The sequence below is a fragment of the Osmerus mordax genome, chromosome 26 (genome assembly GCF_038355195.1).
Source record: "Osmerus mordax isolate fOsmMor3 chromosome 26, fOsmMor3.pri, whole genome shotgun sequence".
Lineage (NCBI taxonomy): Eukaryota > Metazoa > Chordata > Actinopteri > Osmeriformes > Osmeridae > Osmerus > Osmerus mordax.
In genome coordinates this window covers 5,259,128-5,280,412 of record NC_090075.1, presented here as the reverse complement: position 1 = coordinate 5,280,412, position 21,285 = coordinate 5,259,128, and the positions used below count along the sequence as shown (strand labels likewise).

Below are 21,285 nucleotides of genomic sequence, written 5' to 3'. Positions count from 1 at the left end.
TTTCAATTCAATTCGTCTGCTTCATTTGTAAATCATAGCTGACCCCTTTGGCCACAGTCAACAGATGTGAGCGTGAGCCTATCATTCGCAAGACGGATGTAAACAGGGTTAACAGGTGGCAGACACGGAATGTCCGTGACGCCTACAAGAGTGAGCTCGCACAATTTGAAGGGAAATAAATTTAATTGTGCCCTCTGATACATCACACAATAGCCATTATGGACAAACTAAAGTCAGTTTTGAGCGGTGAAGAGGCGCGGAATGAAGACCGCAATATTTTACAGGTATGTTTTCAAATCAGCGTCATTTTTAAGATTTCATCTAGACTAGAGGATGACTTAATCATCGGTAATCAAAACATGTTTATTTTTTTAGAAAGAACAAAAGTTACAAAATCTTGACTGAAAATAACTTTGTTAAAATAAGGTTATATAAAAGCGTAATTAAAATTGATTGACACATTTCAACGTTATTGCAGGCAGCGAACGAAGCTTCCACTTTAGGCTGGGGTACACGCATAAAAGGATTCATCGGCTGTTTCGTGATTGGCGTTGTTTGCACTATATTGGTGAGAACACATATATCATGTAGGCTACATGATATAGGCTACAGTTGGTTTCTCTGTATCAAGGCTTCCATACTCCATTGTTCTATTAAAAGCTGAAGAGAGTAATGTTGTACTACTGGTTTGTCTTGCTTTGGAGACTGCAGACATGCAGTTCAACTCTTCTTTCACTAGTTTGTCTATAACCCTACTTAGTCTCAATCTTGACCAAGGGGAGTTGAATATAATATCAGTTTGCCAAAAAAGAACCAATAAATCATACATAAATGACAGTTTATTACATATTATGTAAACTGTTGGTGGTTACTCTACAAACCTGAACTTCAGTAGGCCTAATATTAGCCCATAAAAACACAAACTTGAATCCTGTAACTTGCTGTGTGTCTCTGCTTGTCTTTGTAGGGAGTATGTACGCTGTTCATTCCAAAGATTGGAATCATTATATTCATCGTGTTTTACACCTTTGGAAATCTCTGCTCCCTATGCAGGTGCGACCCACTTCTAATTGCTTTCACACACACGTCACAAGATTTATTTATTTTTTACTGTAAATGTGGATATACAGATGCAGAATCCATGTAAGGGACACCATATTAAAACATACACAGACGACAATATTTGGGAGAGTTTTGCTACTGTGTTATATGGCCTCTTATACAGCAGGGGAGATGTGATGGTGTAAATCTGCCCACAGCACCATGTTTCTGATGTGATGGTGTGAATCTGCCCACAGCACCATGTTTCTGATGGGCCCAGTGAAACAGCTGAAGAGGATGTGTGACAAAACGAGAGCTCTGGCTACCACCATCATGCTGGTGAGTCATCAGCAGTGCCTGGGTTAGGCCTTCTGGTCTTTTCCTTTCATTCAATATCAAAGTGTCCTCCTAGGGAATGGGAAAACAATTTTCGTCTAAAGAAAAATACTGGATGTTCAAGCCATTTCAATGGACTCAGACGCAATAATGATAGTTTTGATCATTACCGTAAGGTCCAAAGGCCTAAAGCCATGTTCATGATAAGCTACTTGTAGGGTGGCTTGTGTATTCATGCCAGCAGTTTGGAAGCTTTACATCTGAAAAGGTCTCTTCTGTGTTCTAGACCTGTCTTGTGTTGACCCTGTGTGCTGCATTCTGGGTAAGTTGGGATCCCAACCAATAGCATAACAGCACTCACATGTTTTATGTACGAGACAGGGGATGGGTTTGCATGAAAAATAAGTTGAATAAAACATTGTCATGGTGGCATGGTATAGCTTGTGATGGTTACAAGGAGTTTCTTACAGTTGGTGAATGTAGCTTTTTTTTCTTTTAGTGGAAGAACTTTGGTCTTGCTCTGTTGTTCTGCATCTTGCAAGTCTTAGCATTTGCCTGGTATGTAATATTTAATTAATATCAATTGTGGTTTTGTTTTCTTATGAGCACTATTTTGGGGTACAGAGTGATTTGTTTCAAATTGACTTTTGTATCATCTGCAGGTATGGCTTGTCGTACATTCCATTTGTAAGGTTTGTAATCTTTAAACTTTTTCACTTTTGCCAAGAGGTTTCACTGGCAATTTAGAACATTAAGATTGTTTCTTGAAGGAAAAGTACAAGTAATTCTTGATTACTATGGCCACACTATTACATTTTCTATTCTATTGAACTATAATTATTATTTTAATATATCCAATCATTTTCTGTTCTGTTTATTTCTCAGGGATGCAATACTGAAGCTTTTTACCATGTGTGTGAAGTGAAGATCACAGATGAAGGAGCTGACACTTGCTATTCTTCAACACTATTGCATTTGGGGTTTTCTATACTACCATTGGTTCTTTCTATACTGCCATTGGTTCCAAAGACAATAACTTTTGCAGAAAGGATGACTCAGTTGTATTTGGTTAGTTTACTAACTATCTTCAAACGTCTACAAAAGTTTCAAAGTGTTATTTTTTGTGTTTTTTTTGGCTATTAACAATATTAATGTTAGGATGCTAGATTAGGCTACTGGGAGTCAGGTGGCTGAGCGGTGAGGGAGTCGGGCTAGTAATCTGAAGGTTACCGGTTCGGTTCCCGGCTGTGAAAAATGACGTTGTGTCCTTGGGCAAGGCACTTCACCCTGCTTGCCTCGGGGGGAATGTCCCTGTACTTACTGTAAGTCGCACTGGATAAGAGCGTCTGCTAAATGACTAAATGTAAATGTACTTTCTCAAATTGATGGTTCTCAGGGAAGGCTTAGCCTACAACTTTGAAGCTTACACTGATTGAATGTATTATGATAATAAATGAACTAAAATGTCTATTTATTGTATTATGAGATCTTAACTACCGTTATTTAATCGTTCTTTGAAATTGGGATGTTTTTTATATTAATCTTACTCTGCGTTCACTGGGGGGGTGGGGTGGGGGGGGGCGATGATGGTGACTAGCTTATCAAAACGTGCACACCCATGTGACCATCGGATGCGGAAGTCGCATTTGAAGCGAACTTTGGCGATTGACTGATTGTATTTCTTACTATAGTTACATTCTGTAGCCTATAAAAGTTTGAAATATGACAAGCTTCACTCAGAAAATAAAACACAGTGTGCCAGATAAACCGATGATAAATCTTGGCGAAAGCGACTTGCAGAAATGGGGCTTGCAAGGTATTGCCTTTAATTACTTTATCTGACACAGCAATGGTTGTATCCCGAAAGTAGGCTTTATAATCCAAATAGACGAATGTTACATTATATAAACAGCGGCAAACCTCTATGATCTAGTTGGTGGCTGGTCGGTAAAAACGAGCGTTAGAAAATAATGAGCAGTAGGCTAACCGTAGGTAATACAGAACTTTACAGCTGCATCATTGGTGAGGTACAAATACCCGTGTTCCAGATAATTTGGTTCACCTGTTCCCCCTTCATTATGTATAAAAAGTTTAATTTATACACCAGTCTTTTACACTGAGAACACAGGGGGAACAGAATTTCCTGGAGGCCTGAGGGAAGTGGTTTGATGTATGCAACTTGTTATACATAATGACCACAGTAACATACACCACCAGCATCACTGTATTGCGTTATAAATGACCAGACTGTAATATACAGTATATACAATATCACATTCAGCTCAACCAAGCAACAAGAGAAAACGTAATGAATTCGCGCACGCGCAAGGAAGGGGGATCAGGGGAGCTGACTTCTCCAGAACACTGGTCTTCAGAGTATAGGTAGTAAATATACCTGTCTTGTAATATGAACTCGGTTGTGTCTCCTCAGGGATTATGCTGAGAACGTATCAGTTGGATGGAGTGAGGTGGCTCGTTCAGTGCCTTAAGAATCAAGAAGGATGCATTTTAGGGGACGAAATGGGCCTGGGCAAGACTTGTCAGGTGTCTGCATGGCAACCTGTCACTCTCATGCTTAACAAAACGATGTCACTGTGCAGACTATGACTTTGACAATGATTTTAAGTAGCTAGTGACTGTGTGGCTGTGTCTGTGTTTGTTCTCCCCACACAGACCATCTCTCTGCTGGTGTACATGAGCGGAGCTCTGGGGATCAAGGGGCCATTTCTGGTGCTCAGCCCGCTCTCTGTCATGGACAACTGGAGAACAGAGATGAAACGGTGGGTTGGGAACGCAGAAAACACGAGTTTTATGGTGAAGGAGGATATCAGACAGTAGTCTAATGAAGTTATACAGCAAAATACAGAGTAAACCTACTTTCTAATGGACACAGATTAGACCCACATCCATATACTACTACTGGAACAATAGTAAGCATTTCTGCAATTAATTGAGGATGCACAATTCTTCAGTCACCCCTTGTTTTTAGGTTTAGAATACTCTCTGCTGTCTATTTATCCTGGTAACTAGATGGCTTTATAAACATGTCCTGGTACTGCCACTGGGTGGAGACTATTCCACACTTTGTGTACAGGGAGGTGTACAGTGCATGCTCTCCCCACGGTACTGGAGGGAGAATATGACTGCAGTTCAAAAGGTTCTTCCTGTATTATATATGCACTGTTTTATGTCACTTTCCATAAAAGCATCTGCTAAATGAATACAGTGTCAAATATGAAAGATTGATGCAATCTCCAGGAATATTATCATTCTTTTAGCAGCGGGTGAAACACAATGTTTTTCATACGTCTGTGATCTCCTTAGTTTTTCTCCAGGGCTGACGGTTTTGAGTTACACTGGAGACAAAGACACGAGGGCAGAGCTACAGAGAAACATGGACACCATGGACTTTCAGGTTCTGCTGACTACCTATGAGGTGATCCTTAATGGCATGTCCCGATATTGTAAATAAATGCACCTGTCTTTATGTATCCAACTTAACACACTTTTTAGTCTAGATATATCCTGTTGTGATTTTAATCTGTTATTTATTGAGTTATGTTGTTGTTAATTGGTTGGACTCCGTCTTTTCGTTGTCAGCTGTGTCTCAAAGACGCCACGTTCTTAAAGAAGTGAGTGATGATGTTTGTTTCCTACAGAATGCACAGCAATTATACTTTGAATTACAATGAATCATAATTAAATTAACACATATTTCGCGATGCTCTGTCTTTCAGGCGGAATTGGAAGATTCTTGTGGTAGACGAGGCCCACAGGTTGAAGAATCAGAACTCGTTGTTGCACAAAACCCTGACTGAGGTAGCAGAACTACCTTTGCAGGGTCCCCCACCTCCAATCTCCTCACACTTTTTATCCTCTACCTCAGACCAGCCTTGACCCTCCCTCCCACACTCCCTCCCTGTCTCCCTCCCTGTCTCCCTGTCTCCCTCCCACACTCCCTCCCTGTCTCCCTCCCTGTCTCCCTGTCTCCCTCCCACACTCCCTCCCTGTCTCCCTCCCACACTCCCTCCCTGTCTCCCTCCCACACTCCCTCCCTGTCTCCCTCCCTGTCTCCCTGTCTCCCTCCCACACTCCCTCCCTGTCTCCCTGTCTCCCTCCCACACTCCCTCCCTGTCTCCCTCCCTGTCTCCCTGTCTCCCTCCCACACTCCCTCCCTGTCTCCCTCCCTGTCTCCCTCCCTCCATGTCTCCCTCCCTCCCTGTCTCCCTCCCTCCCTGTCTCCCTCCCTCCCTGTCTCCCTCCCTCCCTGTCTCCCTCCCTCCCTGTCTCCCTCCCTGTCTCCCTCCCTGTTTCCCTGTCTCTCTCTCAGTTTTCTGTGGGCTTTAGAGTCCTGTTGACTGGGACCCCCATCCAGAACAACCTGCTGGAGGTCTACTCCCTGCTCAACTTCATCCAGCCCAGCCTTTTCACCGCGGACGAGAAGGACAACTTTGTTGACACATACGCCCACGTACAGTCCCAACCTACTCTTGGTATGCTGCTGCGCAACCAGCTGATCACCTCTCAACACTCCACAAATGACAGAGCTATATCATCCGCTAAACACGATACTTGAAATCTGGCGCTGTCATAGTGACAACTCGTTTTTGTAGCTCTCGAGTTTCCCTCGTTTGAATTTCGTTTGATTGTCGGTTTTAGCAAAGTGTCGAACGGAACGGGGCCGAATGTCATCGAATCAGCTTCAAATGAAACGAATCTGCATGGTGCAGGATAGAATCATCAGCCCAATAGAGTCTCCTGTGGTCACTCGCACACTTCTGTCCCCAGCCAGCGATCTCCAGAGCATCCTGCAGCCCTTCCTGCTGCGCAGGGTGAAGGCCGAGGTGGCTGCCGACCTGCCCAGGAAGACAGAGCTGGTGGTGTACCACGGCATGTCAGCCCTGCAGAAGAAGTACTACAAGGCGCTCCTGATGAAGGACCGTGGTGAGGCCGGGAGATCTGTACCTGGGTGCTTTTGCCTGAGATCGGTCGGAGAAAGTAAAGGGACCAGTCGAGTGAGTGAGTGAGTTTGTATTGTTTTGCATCTCCAGAAGCCTTCGGACGTGAGGAGGCCGGCAAGACACGACTGCTGAATATCCTGATGCAGCTGAGGAAGTGCGTGGACCACCCCTACCTGTTTGACGGTGAGGGCCCGCCGCTGTCGCAACTTCGTCACCGGGTCAAGGAGGAACTTGCTTTTGGGCACATGAGCGCTGACCTCGCCTCTTATCACTCCCCCTCTCTCCCCCCCCCTCGGCCTCCCTCCTCTCTTCCTTCCTCCATGCCCCTCTCCATTCCCTTTCCTCCCCCCCCCCCCCCCCCCTCGGCTCTCCTCCGCCGCTCCGCCTGGGAAGGTGTGGAGCCTGAGCCCTTTGTGATGGGGGAGCATCTTGTTGAAGCCAGTGGGAAGCTCTGTCTGCTGGACAGCATGCTGTCCTATCTACATGAAGGGTCTGTCTCTTCTCCGCCTCTCTTCCTAAATGCACATCAACAGATCACCCGATGACCAAAATATCATCATTCTATCTAATCGCCATACTAACAACAGATAACCAAATGGGTGCCATTATATCAACAGAATACTGTTATATCATTTGCTTACCCAATTACCAAGAGGTTACCATTCTGTCAACAGAATACCGTTCTTTAAAGAGGAGCCCTGTTTGTACTTGTCTCTCGTGACTTCCTGGTCATGTGTCTGTCCAGGGGCCATCGTGTGTTGCTGTTCTCCCAGCTGACCCGGATGCTGGACATAGTGCAGGACTACATGGAGTACAGAGGTAGGCCTCCCCTCTGAAAACCACTTGAGTGACGGGTTCTCCTTGGCAACAGGGTTGCCAAGTCTGTGTGACAAAACCAGCCCAATGGCCAATCAAAACCATCCCAAAACCAGCCCCATGGCCAATAAATAGGCAAAATAGGTCTACCCTAACCAGCTGACAAAAATGTTTCCCCGTGGCAACACTTCAAAAGTAAATCGCGGACCTGGCAACACTGCTTGGCAAGGACTGACTAGTGTGTCAATTATAGTAACCTGTGTGTCAATAGTTGCCCATGGCAGTGATGAATGCATTGAAGAATCTGGAAACTTATTTCACGTGTTGACAGATCAGTGGGATCATCACGGTCATGGTTGTTCTGCAATCTCGGCTGCCGCCGCGTTTGTGGTCTCCTGTTGTTACAGGCTGAGAGGCTTCTTACACATGTATTAATAATGAATTCTTCTTGCGGTTATTTCTGTGCAGGATACAGCTACGAGCGCCTGGATGGCTCTGTCAGGGGAGAGGAGAGGAACCTGGCTATCAAGAACTTCAGCAGCAAGGATGTGTTTGTCTTCCTGCTCAGCACCAGAGCAGGTTGGTGGTCACCATCACCCTAACTTACTATTTGTATCTTATTTATTGCACCTGCCCTGCAAAAATATGGATATTTACATCTACATCATTTCTGTTCCTGTTACAGCCTCCCTCAATCAGAATCAGAATCAGGTTTATTCGCCATGTATGTTATACAAACACAGAATTTACTGTGGCAGGGAGGTGCAAAACACTAAACATATACAGATCTTAAATTAAGTAAAAGTACAAAAGTTTAACTATTTCTAAGAACTAAACAATCTAAGAATACAACAATTTAAATATAAAATAAAATATATATAAAAATAAGAATAGAATGAGCAGCGTGAATGGTCAACATCGATCAAATCGATCTTCCCACCACCATAACCTGCACACGCCATATGTCCGATTTCCTTATCTGTTATATTAGCTCTGAGTGTTAACTGACAGCGAAAGCCACATAGAGATTAGAAGAAGACAGGAAGTCCGGTCTGTAGGCTAGCAGTTCCTTGGCTTTTACGCAGATAATGAAAGTAAAGAGACTGCTTCTACGTTTTTCAGATCACCCATAATCCCATGATTTTTCTCTTCTGTGTGGCAAAATTCTCACGCAATTGTCATTTGCGTGATGTTCAGTGCTGTGCTGTTACATACCAGTGACTGGAGTCGACATCTTATATAAGGCATGGCAAGAAACCCAATCTCGTTCCCTTTCTCTCTCTCTGAAAGGCTCTGAAAGACATCCTCTAGTCAATGCCTGGCATTGTTAATTCCCCGTGCTGTCTAAGCCCGGCTTGTTCACCCCTGTCCGCTGTGTAGGGGGAGTAGGGATGAACCTGACAGCTGCGGACACGGTCATCTTCATGGACAGCGACTTCAACCCCCAGAATGACTTGCAGGCAGCTGCGCGTTGTCATCGCATTGGTCAAACCAGGTAAGAAGTCAGAGGTGCTTTTTCCTCACACACAAAAAAAACATTTAAAAAACTCACGCTTGATTCCTGTTCCTGGTGTCTAGTTATCCAAACAGCTTTTGAGTCATTGCGTCTGCTAAATAAATCGAATTTTTGTTGTAGCCCCCTCACTGTGAACTATATGTAAAAGCTTTGGAAAAGAGACGCTACACACACTGGATGCCTCTGGTGTATAAGGCTCTTCTTGGCCTAATTCCCACTTTTTTATGCACTTTCCTTCGAAGAACCGCAAGTCGTTAATCACTACGCTCAAATGACATTCTGCATCTTTCTGCTCCTCATTCAAGCATTCAGTTTCTCTGCCCCGTCTGCTTGGAATGCCCTTCAATCAGAACTTAAAATTGCAAACCTTCTTCCTCTGGAAGCATTCCGCTCTATAAAAAAAAAAAAAGGCAATGGAAATCTTTTGAACAGTGCCTATGCTCTTAAATTGTTACTGTATCGATAACTTCTGCACTTTATTTTTCTCTCTCTTAAGATTTTAAATGTTTTGGTTTTTTTTGTTTGTTTTTACTGCCTGTGTGTTATTGTTGTTTGTCTGTTTTGACCACTATGACGTGCGCTGCTGCCTTTCTTGGCCAGGTCACCCTTGTGAAAGACGTCTTGATCTCAATGGGCTTTTTATCTAGTTAAATAAAGGTTATAATAAAAAATGTTATCCGAATGTAAATGTGATCGCTGGTGATGCTCGCAGGGCTGTGAAGGTGATCCGTCTCCTGGGTAGAGACACGGTGGAGGAGATTGTGTATTCCCGGGCCGTCTCCAAGCTGCGCCTCACCAACACGGTGATCGAGGAGGGCCGCTTCTCCCTGCTGGAGAAGGCCCAGTCTGCTGCTGCCGGGCTTCAGGTCAGGCAAACTGGCAACCGCAGTCCAAACCTGGCAACCGCAGTCAGCCTGCGTCCTGCATGCATCTACGCTGCATGACATCTATCGTCGGACAGCCGCAGTCCTCTCCACACTACTCCCCCTCCTTCTTTTTCTCCTGTTCCATTTTCTCCCATCTCTTTTTCTCTGTCAATTGCAGGAAGAAAGTGATAGAGGAAGGAGGGAATGAATCTATTTCTCACTTGCTTCCTCTCTCTCTGGTTTCTTGGCCATAGTTGAGTGAGGTCCTCAAGTTCGGAGTAGACAAGCTGCTGTCGTCCGAGGAGAGTACAGTCCAGGAAGTAGACCTAAGTTTGATCCTGGGACCGTCGCGGGGCGGGGAGTGGCTATCCAACGATGACCTGCCCAGGGTAGAAGAGGAGGACTCCGAACCCGACAGCCAGAGTGAGTATCCACTGCGTTGATTCGGGATTCAAACCCGGAGAATCTCCCATGTGAGAGGCCAACACTCTAATCATTAAGCTACAATGGTACTTCAGTGTGGGGCCTCGAACCCACGGAACAGGTTAAGCAGCATGGCAGGATGGAGCTCTGCTTCGTTGAGCTGGGTGGAACCTCCTCACCACCTCTGTGTCCTCCAGACCACATGTACTGCTTCGAGGGGAGAGACTACTCCAGGGACCCCAGCTCTGAGGACCGGCGCAGCTTTGAGCAGCTGCTGGAGGAGCAGTTGGAAGGGCAGGAGGAGGCTGGGGGAGAGGGGCGCGCTCTGCGCCACAAAGCTGGAGTAAGCTGCCACCACAGCGCTACACACACACACAAGAAACACATGTAGCTACCACACACACTCACACAAGTATGCGCACGTATTATTGGCGAGACGGTCTCACCCACCCATATAGAGCGGACGATGTATGTTTATCTGGGGGTACATGCTTGACCGCTGTTTTGAGAGGGAGCGTTACAGCAAAGCGGCGTTGCTCGTATCCCAGCTTGAGGCGGTTGCATTGTGGGTAATATCAGGGCGCTCTGGCGGGGCCTCTGGGGCTGGCGCCGAGGAAGAGGAAGGTCCTGAGCGAGGCAGAGCTGGAGGCGAGGAGGAAGAGGGGGCAGGAGGCTGCGGCCAAGAGGGCCAAGCTACTGGAGGACAGGAAGAGGAACCAGCAGGAGCAGAAACAGAAGAAGAAGTAAGGAAGCAGCTGTACACACCTGAGAAGGCCTGCCTCTCCTCAGACTTTAGCTGAGGCATGATGTAGTTATGTCTGTGTGTGTGTGTGTGTGTGTGTGTGTGTGTGTGTGTGTGTGTGTGTGTGTGGGGGGGGGTGGGGGGGCTGTCTGTGTACGTGTCTCCTACAGGATGGCGTGGTGGGACTCTTGCGGGTACAGATCCAGGTGCTTACCCTTGGTGGAGAGTGAGGAAGAGGACGAGGACGGCAGCATCTGCTCCACAGATTCCGAACACGCGGCCATCCGCTACGTGCTGGGGGACGTGACCCATCCGCACGCCGCCGGCGGGGACGCCATCATAGTACACTGTGTTGGTATGTCAACCCGTATTCTCGGCCATATTCTCCCAGATACTCTCAAGCAGAGATAGTGTAGAACAGTTTGCATTTTCTGCTTTCGATTATCTGGGAGAACAGTAGGCGCACAAAAGCGTGTTGTGTGTGTTGTGTTTCTGTTGGCCCCTTGATGTTGTTGTTGGCTCGTAGATGACTCCGGAAGGTGGGGCAGGGGCGGGCTGTTCTCAGCACTGGAGGTACGCTCCGATGAGCCACGTAAACAGTACGAGCTGGCAGGAAAGATGAAGGGTGAGATGTGGTCACATGCACAGTCCCAGAGACTCCTACCTACCTAGTGTGTACTCTACTACCTACCTTGTGTGTACACAACACCCTAGTGTGTACTCTACTACCTACCCAGTACATCACACCTTAGTATGTATACTCCTAACCACCTAGTGGGTAACTACTCCCTAGTGTGTACTCTACACCTCAGTCCCAGTGACATGTAGTGTACACCACAGCAGATCAGAAGACACAGGCCATTGCAGCTCTTAACGTGTTTGTCCTTGTATGCCCTGTGTTTTTTTTTTCGTGGTCTTGTTGAAGATCTGGAACTTGGGCGTGTGCTGCTGTTCCCGATAGATGACCGACAGTCCAGACTGGATGGCCAAGACCATGTGAGTGGGGTGTCAGAGAGCAGAGGGGTGAAATCATCTGCCTAATGATTACACTACAGCCAGCCTAGAACGTATGCAACCGCACGCCCACACAACATCACCAAGCCCTAGTTGGCCATGGATGCTAAAATAACACAACAATTCAAGGGAGTCTGATGTTTACGATATGATTTACGGACGTAAAATGTCTTCACAACAGCTGGCGCTGGCAGTGACACAGCACAGAGATCAGGCCAACAAGCTCTCTGGTATCCTGCTGCCCTCCCTCGAGGAATCCCTCAGGGCAATCTCTCTTGTGGCGAGAAGGAAAAAAGGTATCGTCTGATCTCACCGTTGCGTGTGGGTCCGATGCCAAAGGAGGCATGTCAGAAATGAACTATCAATCACAGTCGATCACAAGTGTCACTTAAACATTCGGCCAATCCCTGTGGTGCCAACGGATATATGAAGTCATTATTTTCCTGTTGAGGCGAGGCGAGGCGGCACTCATTCGTCTCCCTCTGTTCTTTTAGCAAGCGTTCACCTGCCAAGGATCGGCCACTCCACCGTAGGGTTTAACTGGTATGGTACAGAGAGGCTGATCAGAAAGCACCTGTCGTCCCAGGGTGTACCCACCTCCATGTATCCTCCACAGCACTGCCACACTTCACTGTGCCACGGTGGCGTTGAACAAACACGCGTGTGTCTAAATACCTGGCTTCCATCCGATACCATCGAAATGTTATTGTTTTCTTTTCGGATGGTTGTGTTTATATAGCCTTACATGAACTGCCTATTAGATACTACTACAGCAGGACTGCGTCTGCTAAGGCTACGGCAGCAGCAGTACCCGGTACCTCCACAGGAGGGGCGTTGTCTCCGGCGCGGTCCCCAGGATCGGATGGGCCCAGTGCGGGGGAGGAGGAGGAGTGTGAGGGGGGCCCCGGAGGCTCCAGCCTGCCTGACTTCATGAAGGGAGTTCACGTCTTCTTCTACAACCTGGCTGCCTCGGAGCGGAAGAGGCTGGCTCGCTACCTGCTGTCATATCCTTCACCACAGCTGCCTGTGCTGGTATTTCGATGGAAGGCTTCCTATCATATGTTTTTAAATCTAATCTGCGTAGATGAACATGGATTTACCCATGGATGTGTCCATGGGATGGGTTTAGCTCAGTGGTAGAGCCTGCAGATCAAGCGGTTGCAGGTTCAAATCACTGCACGTGACATTAGGATAAAAGCATCTGCTAAATTGAGTACATTCATTTATGAATAGACCTATGAAGCAGATGGGGGGGGGGGGGGGGTGTATTTTGCACCCAAATTAAACGTTTGAGGTCTGGTTGTTTCCTCTGGTCTTGGGAAGTCTGTTGTCTGCCCGCTCCTTAACCCTGGCCCACGTATGATGGCGAGGAGGAGGAGGTCATGAGTTCAGAGGTCACACACATTGTGGCCGAGGTGGAAAGTCCCATCCACTCACAGGTGAGTGGACTGTTGCTAGAATTTCGTTATGTTTTGAGTGATTATCTCCAGGGGCCAGTTGTTCAAAAAATGTAATCTGGTTCAGAATTATCTGGATTTTGAAATTCCATGTTTGCTATCCAGGATCAGGTAAACCATTTTACTTTTGTACTGGTTTTTCAAAGCAACATTGGATTGGATCACCCTGATCCAGATATAAACTTTTCAAGATGACCAAATCCGGATTCCCAGTGTTGTAAAAGACTACGTATTACAATGTAGTAGGCTAGCCAACTCCATTAAGTGTTTAAGTGTTTTGATTTGAAGACACATAAAAAGGTAAAATAAAACAATCCAAACAGTCAGAGCCATCACAAAATTGAAAACAAACAAATATACATTTCTTCACAAATACAACGTGAATATTTTAAAGATGTGTTTCAAAATATGAAAATGTGTAAATGTCCAATAAATAACTAAATTAAAGAACTTTCAAAGTTAATCTTCGGTTGTGGAGAGACCAGCTTTTTGAAACTCTCCTTTTAGGAGGCGGATCTCAAGTTGGGCTTTGGTTTGCTGAAGTTGGGAAAGAGTGATTTGTTCTTCTGCCATAATAATCTGTACTTCTGCTCTTACATATAAATAAATGTATATGAATTACATGATACAAATATAGTTTTATTTGACCAATTTCAAGTTTTATTACATTATGTTGCTGAAATCCACCCTGAATCCACCCTTCTGATGGGATCAGACTGATCTTGATTTTTTGGATCAAAGCTATCCCAATCCTATTAAAAGGTTTTGAACAACACATATTGAAGGTTTGATCCAGATAAAAAATCAAGATTTGATTACGTGATGTAATCCAATTTCAGAATCCTTTTTTGTTTTTGAACAACTCATTTTCAAGATTTGATCCAATCCAAAAGCCGTAATCCGATCAGATCACTTCTGAACAACTGGCCCCAACTGTCACGATGCTGACGGCAGTTAGGATGAGGAGGGTGATGATGTTGACTGGGATGATAATGACTCTTGTGCAGGGCCGGATTAACAATTTTCTGTGCCCTGGGCAACAAGGCTTAAGGCCCCCCAGGGGCCCTTAGATGTCATGTGCCCCTGGGCAAGTGCCCAGTTGCCCTAATGGTTAATCCGGCCCTGCTCTTGTGATGATGGAGGTGATGGTGATGAATATTCTGTCGGTTCCTTCTACTCCCAGGAGCTCAGGGAACTCATGCAGAAGTTTCCTCAGGCAATCCCCACACGCAAGTTGTGGCTGGACACCTGCTTCTCTAGGCAGAGGAACGTGGACCATCAACAGTTTATGCATCTATTCAGTTAACGTTGAGCTGTTAATTGGTTTGTAGATTTTTTGAGGTAGAAATAAATGTAAAATCATTAAAAACAAGTTGGATAAGCAGCATTATTATTTTTTATGTGTGAAACGAGACCTTAGAAGCATGTCAAGTTTTTTGGGGATCAAACACACAAGGTAGCCTACTATTGAATATATAAAATGTAAAAAATATATAATATTTACATTTTAAAAATTAAGAATTGTAAAGTGCAGTTGGGTTGGAAAATATTTATATCCGTGATTAAACGTAGATTGGACCGGCACATCAGTATTTCAGCCTGGTTTATGGAAGACGTCGGGAGGTGGAGCTCGTTGGCGTAATTGACATCTCGTTAGTCGGAGGAGGCACTTCACGGTGCAGGACCTTTTTGTGTTACACGCCAACTTAATGGTTTTGTGAATCATCTATGATATTTATGTGTACTAATAGATCGAAAATACAACAATTTGTTACGCATTATCGTACATGGAAACCTGCAGTTTGGTCAGTGGGAATTACGCCGCTGAGATCTAAAGAAGCAGGGTGCCGCAGGTGAATTTATTGGTAGGCTACAGACGACGTAAAGTTAACGAAGTCTTACCAAACGTTGCCTGCGTGAATTTAACCTTCTTTTCGGATTTTAAACTGGAATATGATCTGGTTTCAAACACCCAAAGGTCAGTTCCCTACCGACAAACATTTAAGCAGCGACTTAGATTTCTTGTAAATGTTTTAATGTTATTTCCGTTCCGTTATTGCGTATTAACACAGCCGTTTGTATAATTAGGGCCAATTTACCTTTCTACAGGCCTGCTGTAATTTGTGGCATGTTTATCAAGTTTAACACTTGTTTGTTAAACTTGCGAACGCGTTATTTGTATGTGAGCATTATTACAAGCGAATGTGTGTATGTCTTGAGATATAAAAACAGGAAAAGAGGCAGGAAGAGGTTTAACTTCAAATTGGGCTCGACACTGCAGATATTTTTTTGCAGATTGTTATCTTTGTGGCTGTTTGTCACTAAGCTAGCTTTGTGGCCGTGGAGCTGGGCTGTGCGCAGGCATGAAGTCCTGTGTGCTGGAAAAAACGACTTCGCATTTCGAGACAATCTGGGTCATCATGAACTCAGAGAATGGAAAGTGAAAACGTCAAAGTGCCGACCACACTTATATATATATATGTATATTCATGTCTCAAACTCTTACAGGTAAAATACGCCACTCATGCTGAGATTTTACCTGGTAAAGGACAAGGACAACCTTTTAAAGACTACAGCACATTCATTTGAATGATTGTGTGTGTGTGTTTACATGCTGGTGAGTGTGTTCTGTTGCCAGGTTCGTTTTTGGAATAGAAAAACCCACTGCTGATTAACGCAGGCATGTGTGTAACCCTAACCCACACACATGAATCCCTGGTTGCAGAGACATAATGATGCTGCCCACTCAACGAAACACCACCACAGCAGCAAGAAGGTACAGCCCACACCCTCAAATACACCTCCACACATACAGGTAGACTCCCACTCTATGAAACACTGCTATCCTATGGGGTTCCCCTACAGGCCCCATACACTTTGATACACATAGATTGGATTGGAAAAGGTTCATTTTTATCTTGTTTCCTCAACCGATTGAGTGTTTTCAACAGCAGTTGGTATCTGACTGAGAGCCGAAGATAAAAGTAGAACAGTTTCATGTTTACTGGATTGGAATTTCTCACGCGCTAGCATAGGGGGAGAGAGTCGGGGGGAGAGAGGGTGTCAGAGAGAGAGAGAGAGGGAGGGAGGGGGGGGGGGGGGTCCAGGAGATGTAGGGTCGGAAAGAGGGAGGGGGAGAGAGGGAGAGTTAGACTGGTCTATTCAATAGCTTTCCGTGCGAGATGACAGTATCTCTCATTGATTATATTGATTTTATGTAAAGCATCTTGAGCTACAATTCTTGTATGAAATGTGCTATATAAATAAAGTCTTACTTACTTACTCTTATGGCTGCCTCTTCCGATCCCTCCCTCCAATGCCCATCTGTCTGCTGGGAAGTTGTCAGAGCGTGTCGACCAACACCCCCGAGGAGGACGACGAGACCATGAGCAAGGCTTGTGAGAAGGACGCTGTTCCCGATCCCGCATCCAGCCCCCACCCTTGCCGTCAAAGCCCATCTGACCACCACGCCAGCTTTCTCGGCTACTCTACTTTCCGCCGACAAGGTCATATGAGAGATCAGGATGCGCACCCACAACGACACGCCGGAAATCACGCCCGACCGCTGCCGAGCTTTGGCCTTTACCAGCCTCCGCTGGGTCTGCCCGCTGGCTACAGCCAGCCTACACCCTTCCCCAGCGGGGCAGAGGGCTCCTGGCTTCACCCCAGCTATGCCAGCGGCTGGTCTGGGCCTGGGGCCTACCCCAGCAGCCTTCCCTCCTGCCTGGTGCCTGGAGATTACCACAGCTACCCACTGCAGAGCCCTTATTCCTCCAGCAAATCTATCTCCCTCCCAGGCAGGTACAGCCCCAGCATGGGCAGCCTGGAGCAGCCTGGCTCCCTCCACTCTAACCCTCCCTCAGCAGACATGCACCAACACACCCTTCCTTCATATTACTGCTCGCCCCAGGGGGCAGCCTGCTGTGCTCAGTGCCCCGTTGACCTCTTCAAAATGGGGCCTGTGCCTCACCAGGGTCCCAGGCTTGGATACCGGCCTCCTTATGACCCTTTGTGTGAGTACAAAATGTTGCCTTTTTTTTGTAAAAATGTTTGCCCTGTGTTGAGATAAAAAAATATATATATATGACGTTGACAGTCTAATTTGTCTTTCAGGTTCAGATACTTGCCGGCCTCCAATTGGAGGCCACATGCACAGGTGAGTTAGCTAGTGTGTAGCCTCTGGCACAGTCACACTTCAAATAAAGAAAAGCTTTAAACTGATTTTGAGTTTACATTTGGGAGAAAACAAAAATAATGAATAACTAATGTAACCAAATCTTTTCCTCACAGCTCCCGCGTGCACCCCAATGTTCCCAAAGCTCAGCTAGGCAGTACAGCACTGTCCCTGGAGCAGAGTAAGTACTTCCTGCTGTACGGGTCACAACAGGAAGCTGTTTAGACTGCTGAAGTCTGAGAGAGTGAGGGGACTTTTCATTAAGTCCAGATCCTCAGATATTCTATGACATGACAATTTTACTGAACATAGTTCTTGTTGGTGTTAATCTACTTTGTTAATTTCAATCACCTTAGTTAACATCAAATTTGAGTAAAAATAAAATATATATATATATATATATGTTTAATTCTTGTTTGAAACCTTCCCCACAGGAAGGGTGTTTGTGACTTACGAGGCAGACAACGAAAAGCACGTAAACGATGTGATCAACTTTGTGGGTCTCCTCCGACACAACGGCTTCGATACGCACGTGAGCGCTCCTACTTTTCACTGTGTAGCAATGGACTCAGGTTTTCATTCCAAATACGAACAACACAATGGTCAAAATTAAGTCAAAAATACAAGACAAACCTGTTGGGGACAGTTTGGCACAAACACTTTTTACCGTATATTGTCAGTCATACTCGTCATGATGGGCAGGTGTTTGTCTACATAACTAACTCAATCCCGCTTATATTTATTACACCTGTCACAGAATTATGACCATGATTTTGATTGAGTTGCTTGGCAACTTCTGCTGCAAGTGCTCTAAAAGTGCATCACAGTCACACACATTCTTTACAAACTTTTTCTGCAGATTGACATGTTCGAGCAGCAGTTTAGGAGCATAAGCAAGATTGACTTCATGGAGAGGTACCTCAGTGAGGTAAATGCTGTTTTATGAACTTTCTAAGTTACGGCTCAACATTCCTGTCGGGCCCCTCTCGTTTGATAAATAAATCAACAAGGATGTTCAAGAAAGCACTTTCAAAAGTGCAGGTACTTATTCTCAGGCTTTAAACTGTCTGTAACTTGAATTACAGTTTCGGTCTGAAATGAAATGTAATTAAGTTGTCTCCACTTGAACGTTTCTCAATTGTACTTACTACAGTAGCAGGCCGCTGTAGCATACGGTACATATCCTACAAGTGTGTATTTTCTTTTAAAACTTGTGTTTAGGTCCCCAAAGTTGTACAGTGTACAAGCACTCCTGGTGTTGAATCAACACTATGAAATTGGCTGTGTTGTATTTTATGATTTGATTTGCTAAAACCCCAAACGTTTCCCGTCTCGTCTGCTGACAGAAGGAGTACCTGATCATCATCGTCATCAGCCCCAAATACTACGAGACGGTGACTGCCGCCCCGGTTAGTCTGCAACACGACGAGCAGACGCTCGCCACAGTCTACATCCACAAGCAGGTCTGTACTGCAGCGAGACGCTCACCAGCGCCTTCAGCCAGGGTTGAAGGTTTGTTATAAGTTTGGGTGGGACAGTTTTTATTTGTGTGTTGTAAAGGAAACTAAAATGTTAAGCTATTAATCATAGCTATTAAGTTACTATTCCTGTTTACGTTGTATGATTATGGGCTCTTGTCAGAGTGGAAAGGTTTGCTATGACATTTTTACGATTGATTGATGCCTCTTCCAGGAATGATGCTTGTGATTTTGTGAATGGTTCCTAGTCTTACTCCCTTCTCGCTCTTGCAAACCCTCCATGCACCCAAAAACAGCTGCCTTCCTAACTAGAGCTCTGTTTGAATTTGTATCTTACTGGGCTCAGACTCAGATGTAACTGGCTGTTGATACAGCGTGTGTACATAGAGATTAGTGTTAACAAGTGCTAAAATCAACATGCTTCACCTGGCCCGTCTATTGAACCGATAATATCTCTCTGTTTTTGTTACTCAGCTACAGAATGAATTCATTCAGAACGGGAGCAAGAACTTCAGATTTATTCCTATTGTGTTTCCTGGAGCCCAGAAGGTAAGTGTTTCATCTTACCTCATTGAGAAGGAGACTGAGAGGGGAGACAGTGAGAGATATCGCAAGAGGGAGAAAGAGTGAAAGAGGGGGGGGGGGGGGAGAGAGAGACAAGAGAGCTGAGATGTGCTATAAGGCCTGCAGTGTCAACAGGTTTTACAACCTAACATCGGATCATGCATGTACTCAATTTCCTGGTCTGGCTTTGACAAAGATGACTTTGTGTTTACATTAGCTACATACCTTTCTGAAGGAGGATATTTAAAGGACACCAGACTGACATTGCTAAGCTTGGATGATCCTTCCTCAAGGAATAATAATAATGTGTTTTCAGCTCACCTTGAAATAATAAGACTTTATTTATATAGAACATTTCATACAAGAATTGCAGCTCAAGGTGCTTTACATAAAATCTGATATGATACTCTTGTTTTTGCTCCTTTTTGATAATGTGCTTTCAGCTCACCTTGAAATAATGACTAATAATAATAAGACTTTATTTATAAAGCACATTTCATACAAGAATTGCAGCTCAAGGTGCTTTACATAAAATCAATAAAAAACAATAATACAAGTAATAAAAGCAAAAAAATAAAGATTGTTTGTTGTGTGTGTGTGTGTTCCCTGCTCTGTGTGCTGGGCAGTGCCATGTCCCCACCTGGTTACAGAACACCCACGTGTACAGCTGGCCCCGGGACCGTGACGACATCCTCCGACGCCTGATGAGAGTGGAGAAGTATAACCCTCCTCCCATCGGTGAGCTGCCCACCATCATCTCCATACCCATCTAGCCCCCAGGGCCGCCTAGCCCCCAGGGCCGCCTAGCCCCCAGGGCCGCCTAGCCCCCAGGGCCGCCTAGCCCCCAGGGCCGCCTAGCCCCCAGGGCCGCCTAGCCCCCAGGGCCGCCTAGCCCCCAGCGCCGCCTAGCCCCCAGGGCCGCCTAGCCCCCAGGGCCGCCTAGCCCCCAGGGCCGCCTAGCCCCCAGGGCCGCCTAGCCCCCAGGGCCGCCTAGCCCCCAGGGCCGCCTAGCCCCCAGGGCCGCCTAGCCCCCAGCCCCACTTAGCCCCCAGCCCCACCTAGACCCCAGCCCCACCAAGACCCCAGCCCCACCTAACCCGGCCCGCTGTGGAGGTGAAGTGGGGTGGTGAGGATGACTCCTGGACATTTAAAAATGGGAGGGTTTGACCTCACGGAGTCTCGCATCAAAAGCCTTGCTTGAACTTGGACTGTTGTTTCCTGCTAAACTGACCATTGGCCCCGCTGTGACGAGGCGGGATCTCTGTGCTGCTGCATGAAGCAGCAGGACCTGCAGGTGCACCACCTGGACACAGGGCTTGTGCACAGTTTAACTGCTCCTGTCACTGAAGACAAGTGGCTGGCATGAAGACGCTTTCATTATTTTCACAATGTGAGGCACTGAACATATTTACAGTAAGTGCAAACTGGTAATCTTAATTTTCTTTTTACTTCAAGCACTAATAGCAGCTGTAGCCTCAGGTCTAGACAAGCTGCGACTTGCACAGCATTTCTGAGTCATACATTCATGTGTTATTGAGTCATACAGTAGAATAATGTATAACATAATTGATGGTGAACATTGTGACACAGAGCTTGTTAAGTTCCTTAGAAGATTCACTTGATGTTTTTGCTGATTGTGCAGGTAGTTGCTTCCTCCTTGCTCTGTCGTCTACATCATGTACGAGAGCTCGTCAGACTGTCTTCCTATGTAGTTCATCACACTGTATTTGCTGAACTATACGATAACGTTAATCCAAAGAAAACGTGTGTGTGGGGGGGGGGGATTTATAGAATTGGACATTCTTTTTTACAAAACAAAGATACAAGAAATGTATGGGAGAGGGGAAGACACATAGAAATGTTCCAGGGCAGAATCAAACTGGCCACTACATTGTGG

General features: G+C 45.7%; 2 protein-coding genes across 4 annotated transcripts; both read left to right on the top strand.

Moving 5' to 3' along the window:
* Positions 1-111: 111 nt before the first annotated feature.
* sft2d2a (SFT2 domain containing 2a) lies at positions 112-2,601 on the top strand. Its single transcript, XM_067229955.1, has 8 exons — positions 112-284; positions 479-568; positions 968-1,053; positions 1,299-1,380; positions 1,664-1,699; positions 1,877-1,935; positions 2,040-2,069; positions 2,263-2,601. Exons 1-8 carry the CDS (start codon positions 219-221, stop codon positions 2,300-2,302), a joined length of 489 nt encoding a protein of 162 aa, XP_067086056.1. The 5' UTR covers positions 112-218; the 3' UTR covers positions 2,303-2,601.
* Positions 2,602-3,120: 519 nt separating this feature from the next.
* Positions 3,121-21,151, top strand: chd1l (chromodomain helicase DNA binding protein 1-like). Of its 3 annotated transcripts, XM_067229581.1 has the most exons (33): positions 3,121-3,193; positions 3,809-3,921; positions 4,051-4,157; positions 4,702-4,813; positions 4,978-5,009; positions 5,115-5,196; positions 5,708-5,870; positions 6,166-6,321; positions 6,429-6,521; positions 6,732-6,828; positions 7,084-7,157; positions 7,623-7,733; positions 8,535-8,649; positions 9,383-9,536; positions 9,791-9,959; positions 10,157-10,302; positions 10,539-10,702; positions 10,872-11,056; positions 11,228-11,326; positions 11,627-11,697; positions 11,897-12,011; positions 12,210-12,318; positions 12,477-12,719; positions 13,073-13,154; positions 15,898-15,992; positions 16,470-17,185; positions 17,286-17,328; positions 17,463-17,527; positions 17,781-17,878; positions 18,206-18,274; positions 18,693-18,809; positions 19,299-19,373; positions 20,015-21,151. In XM_067229581.1, the coding sequence occupies exons 1-33, from the start codon at positions 3,148-3,150 to the stop codon at positions 20,159-20,161; spliced, it is 4,263 nt and encodes a 1,420-aa protein (XP_067085682.1). In that variant the 5' UTR covers positions 3,121-3,147; the 3' UTR covers positions 20,162-21,151. The 3 variants fall into 3 exon arrangements, with proteins under 3 accessions (XP_067085682.1, XP_067085680.1, XP_067085681.1); XM_067229579.1 differs by lacking the exons at positions 15,898-15,992; positions 16,470-17,185; positions 17,286-17,328; ... (4 more) ...; positions 19,299-19,373; positions 20,015-21,151 and adding an exon at positions 14,356-14,543 and having other exon boundaries at positions 3,122-3,193; XM_067229580.1 differs by lacking the exons at positions 15,898-15,992; positions 16,470-17,185; positions 17,286-17,328; ... (4 more) ...; positions 19,299-19,373; positions 20,015-21,151 and adding an exon at positions 13,319-13,639 and having other exon boundaries at positions 3,122-3,193.
* Positions 21,152-21,285: the final 134 nt, after the last annotated feature.

Coding starts and splice junctions, on each gene's coding strand:
- sft2d2a (XM_067229955.1), top strand. CDS start 219: ATGGACAAACTAAAGTCAGTTTTGAGCGGTGAAGAGGCGCGGAATGAA. Junction 1,054..1,298: donor AATCTCTGCTCCCTATGCAG/GTGCGACCCACT, acceptor ATCTGCCCACAG/CACCATGTTTCTGATGGGCC. Junction 1,381..1,663: donor TGGCTACCACCATCATGCTG/GTGAGTCATCAG, acceptor TCTGTGTTCTAG/ACCTGTCTTGTGTTGACCCT.
- chd1l (XM_067229581.1), top strand. CDS start 3,148: ATGATAAATCTTGGCGAAAGCGACTTGCAGAAATGGGGCTTGCAAG. Junction 6,829..7,083: donor CTGTCCTATCTACATGAAGG/GTCTGTCTCTTC, acceptor GTGTCTGTCCAG/GGGCCATCGTGTGTTGCTGT. Junction 8,650..9,382: donor CATCGCATTGGTCAAACCAG/GTAAGAAGTCAG, acceptor TGATGCTCGCAG/GGCTGTGAAGGTGATCCGTC.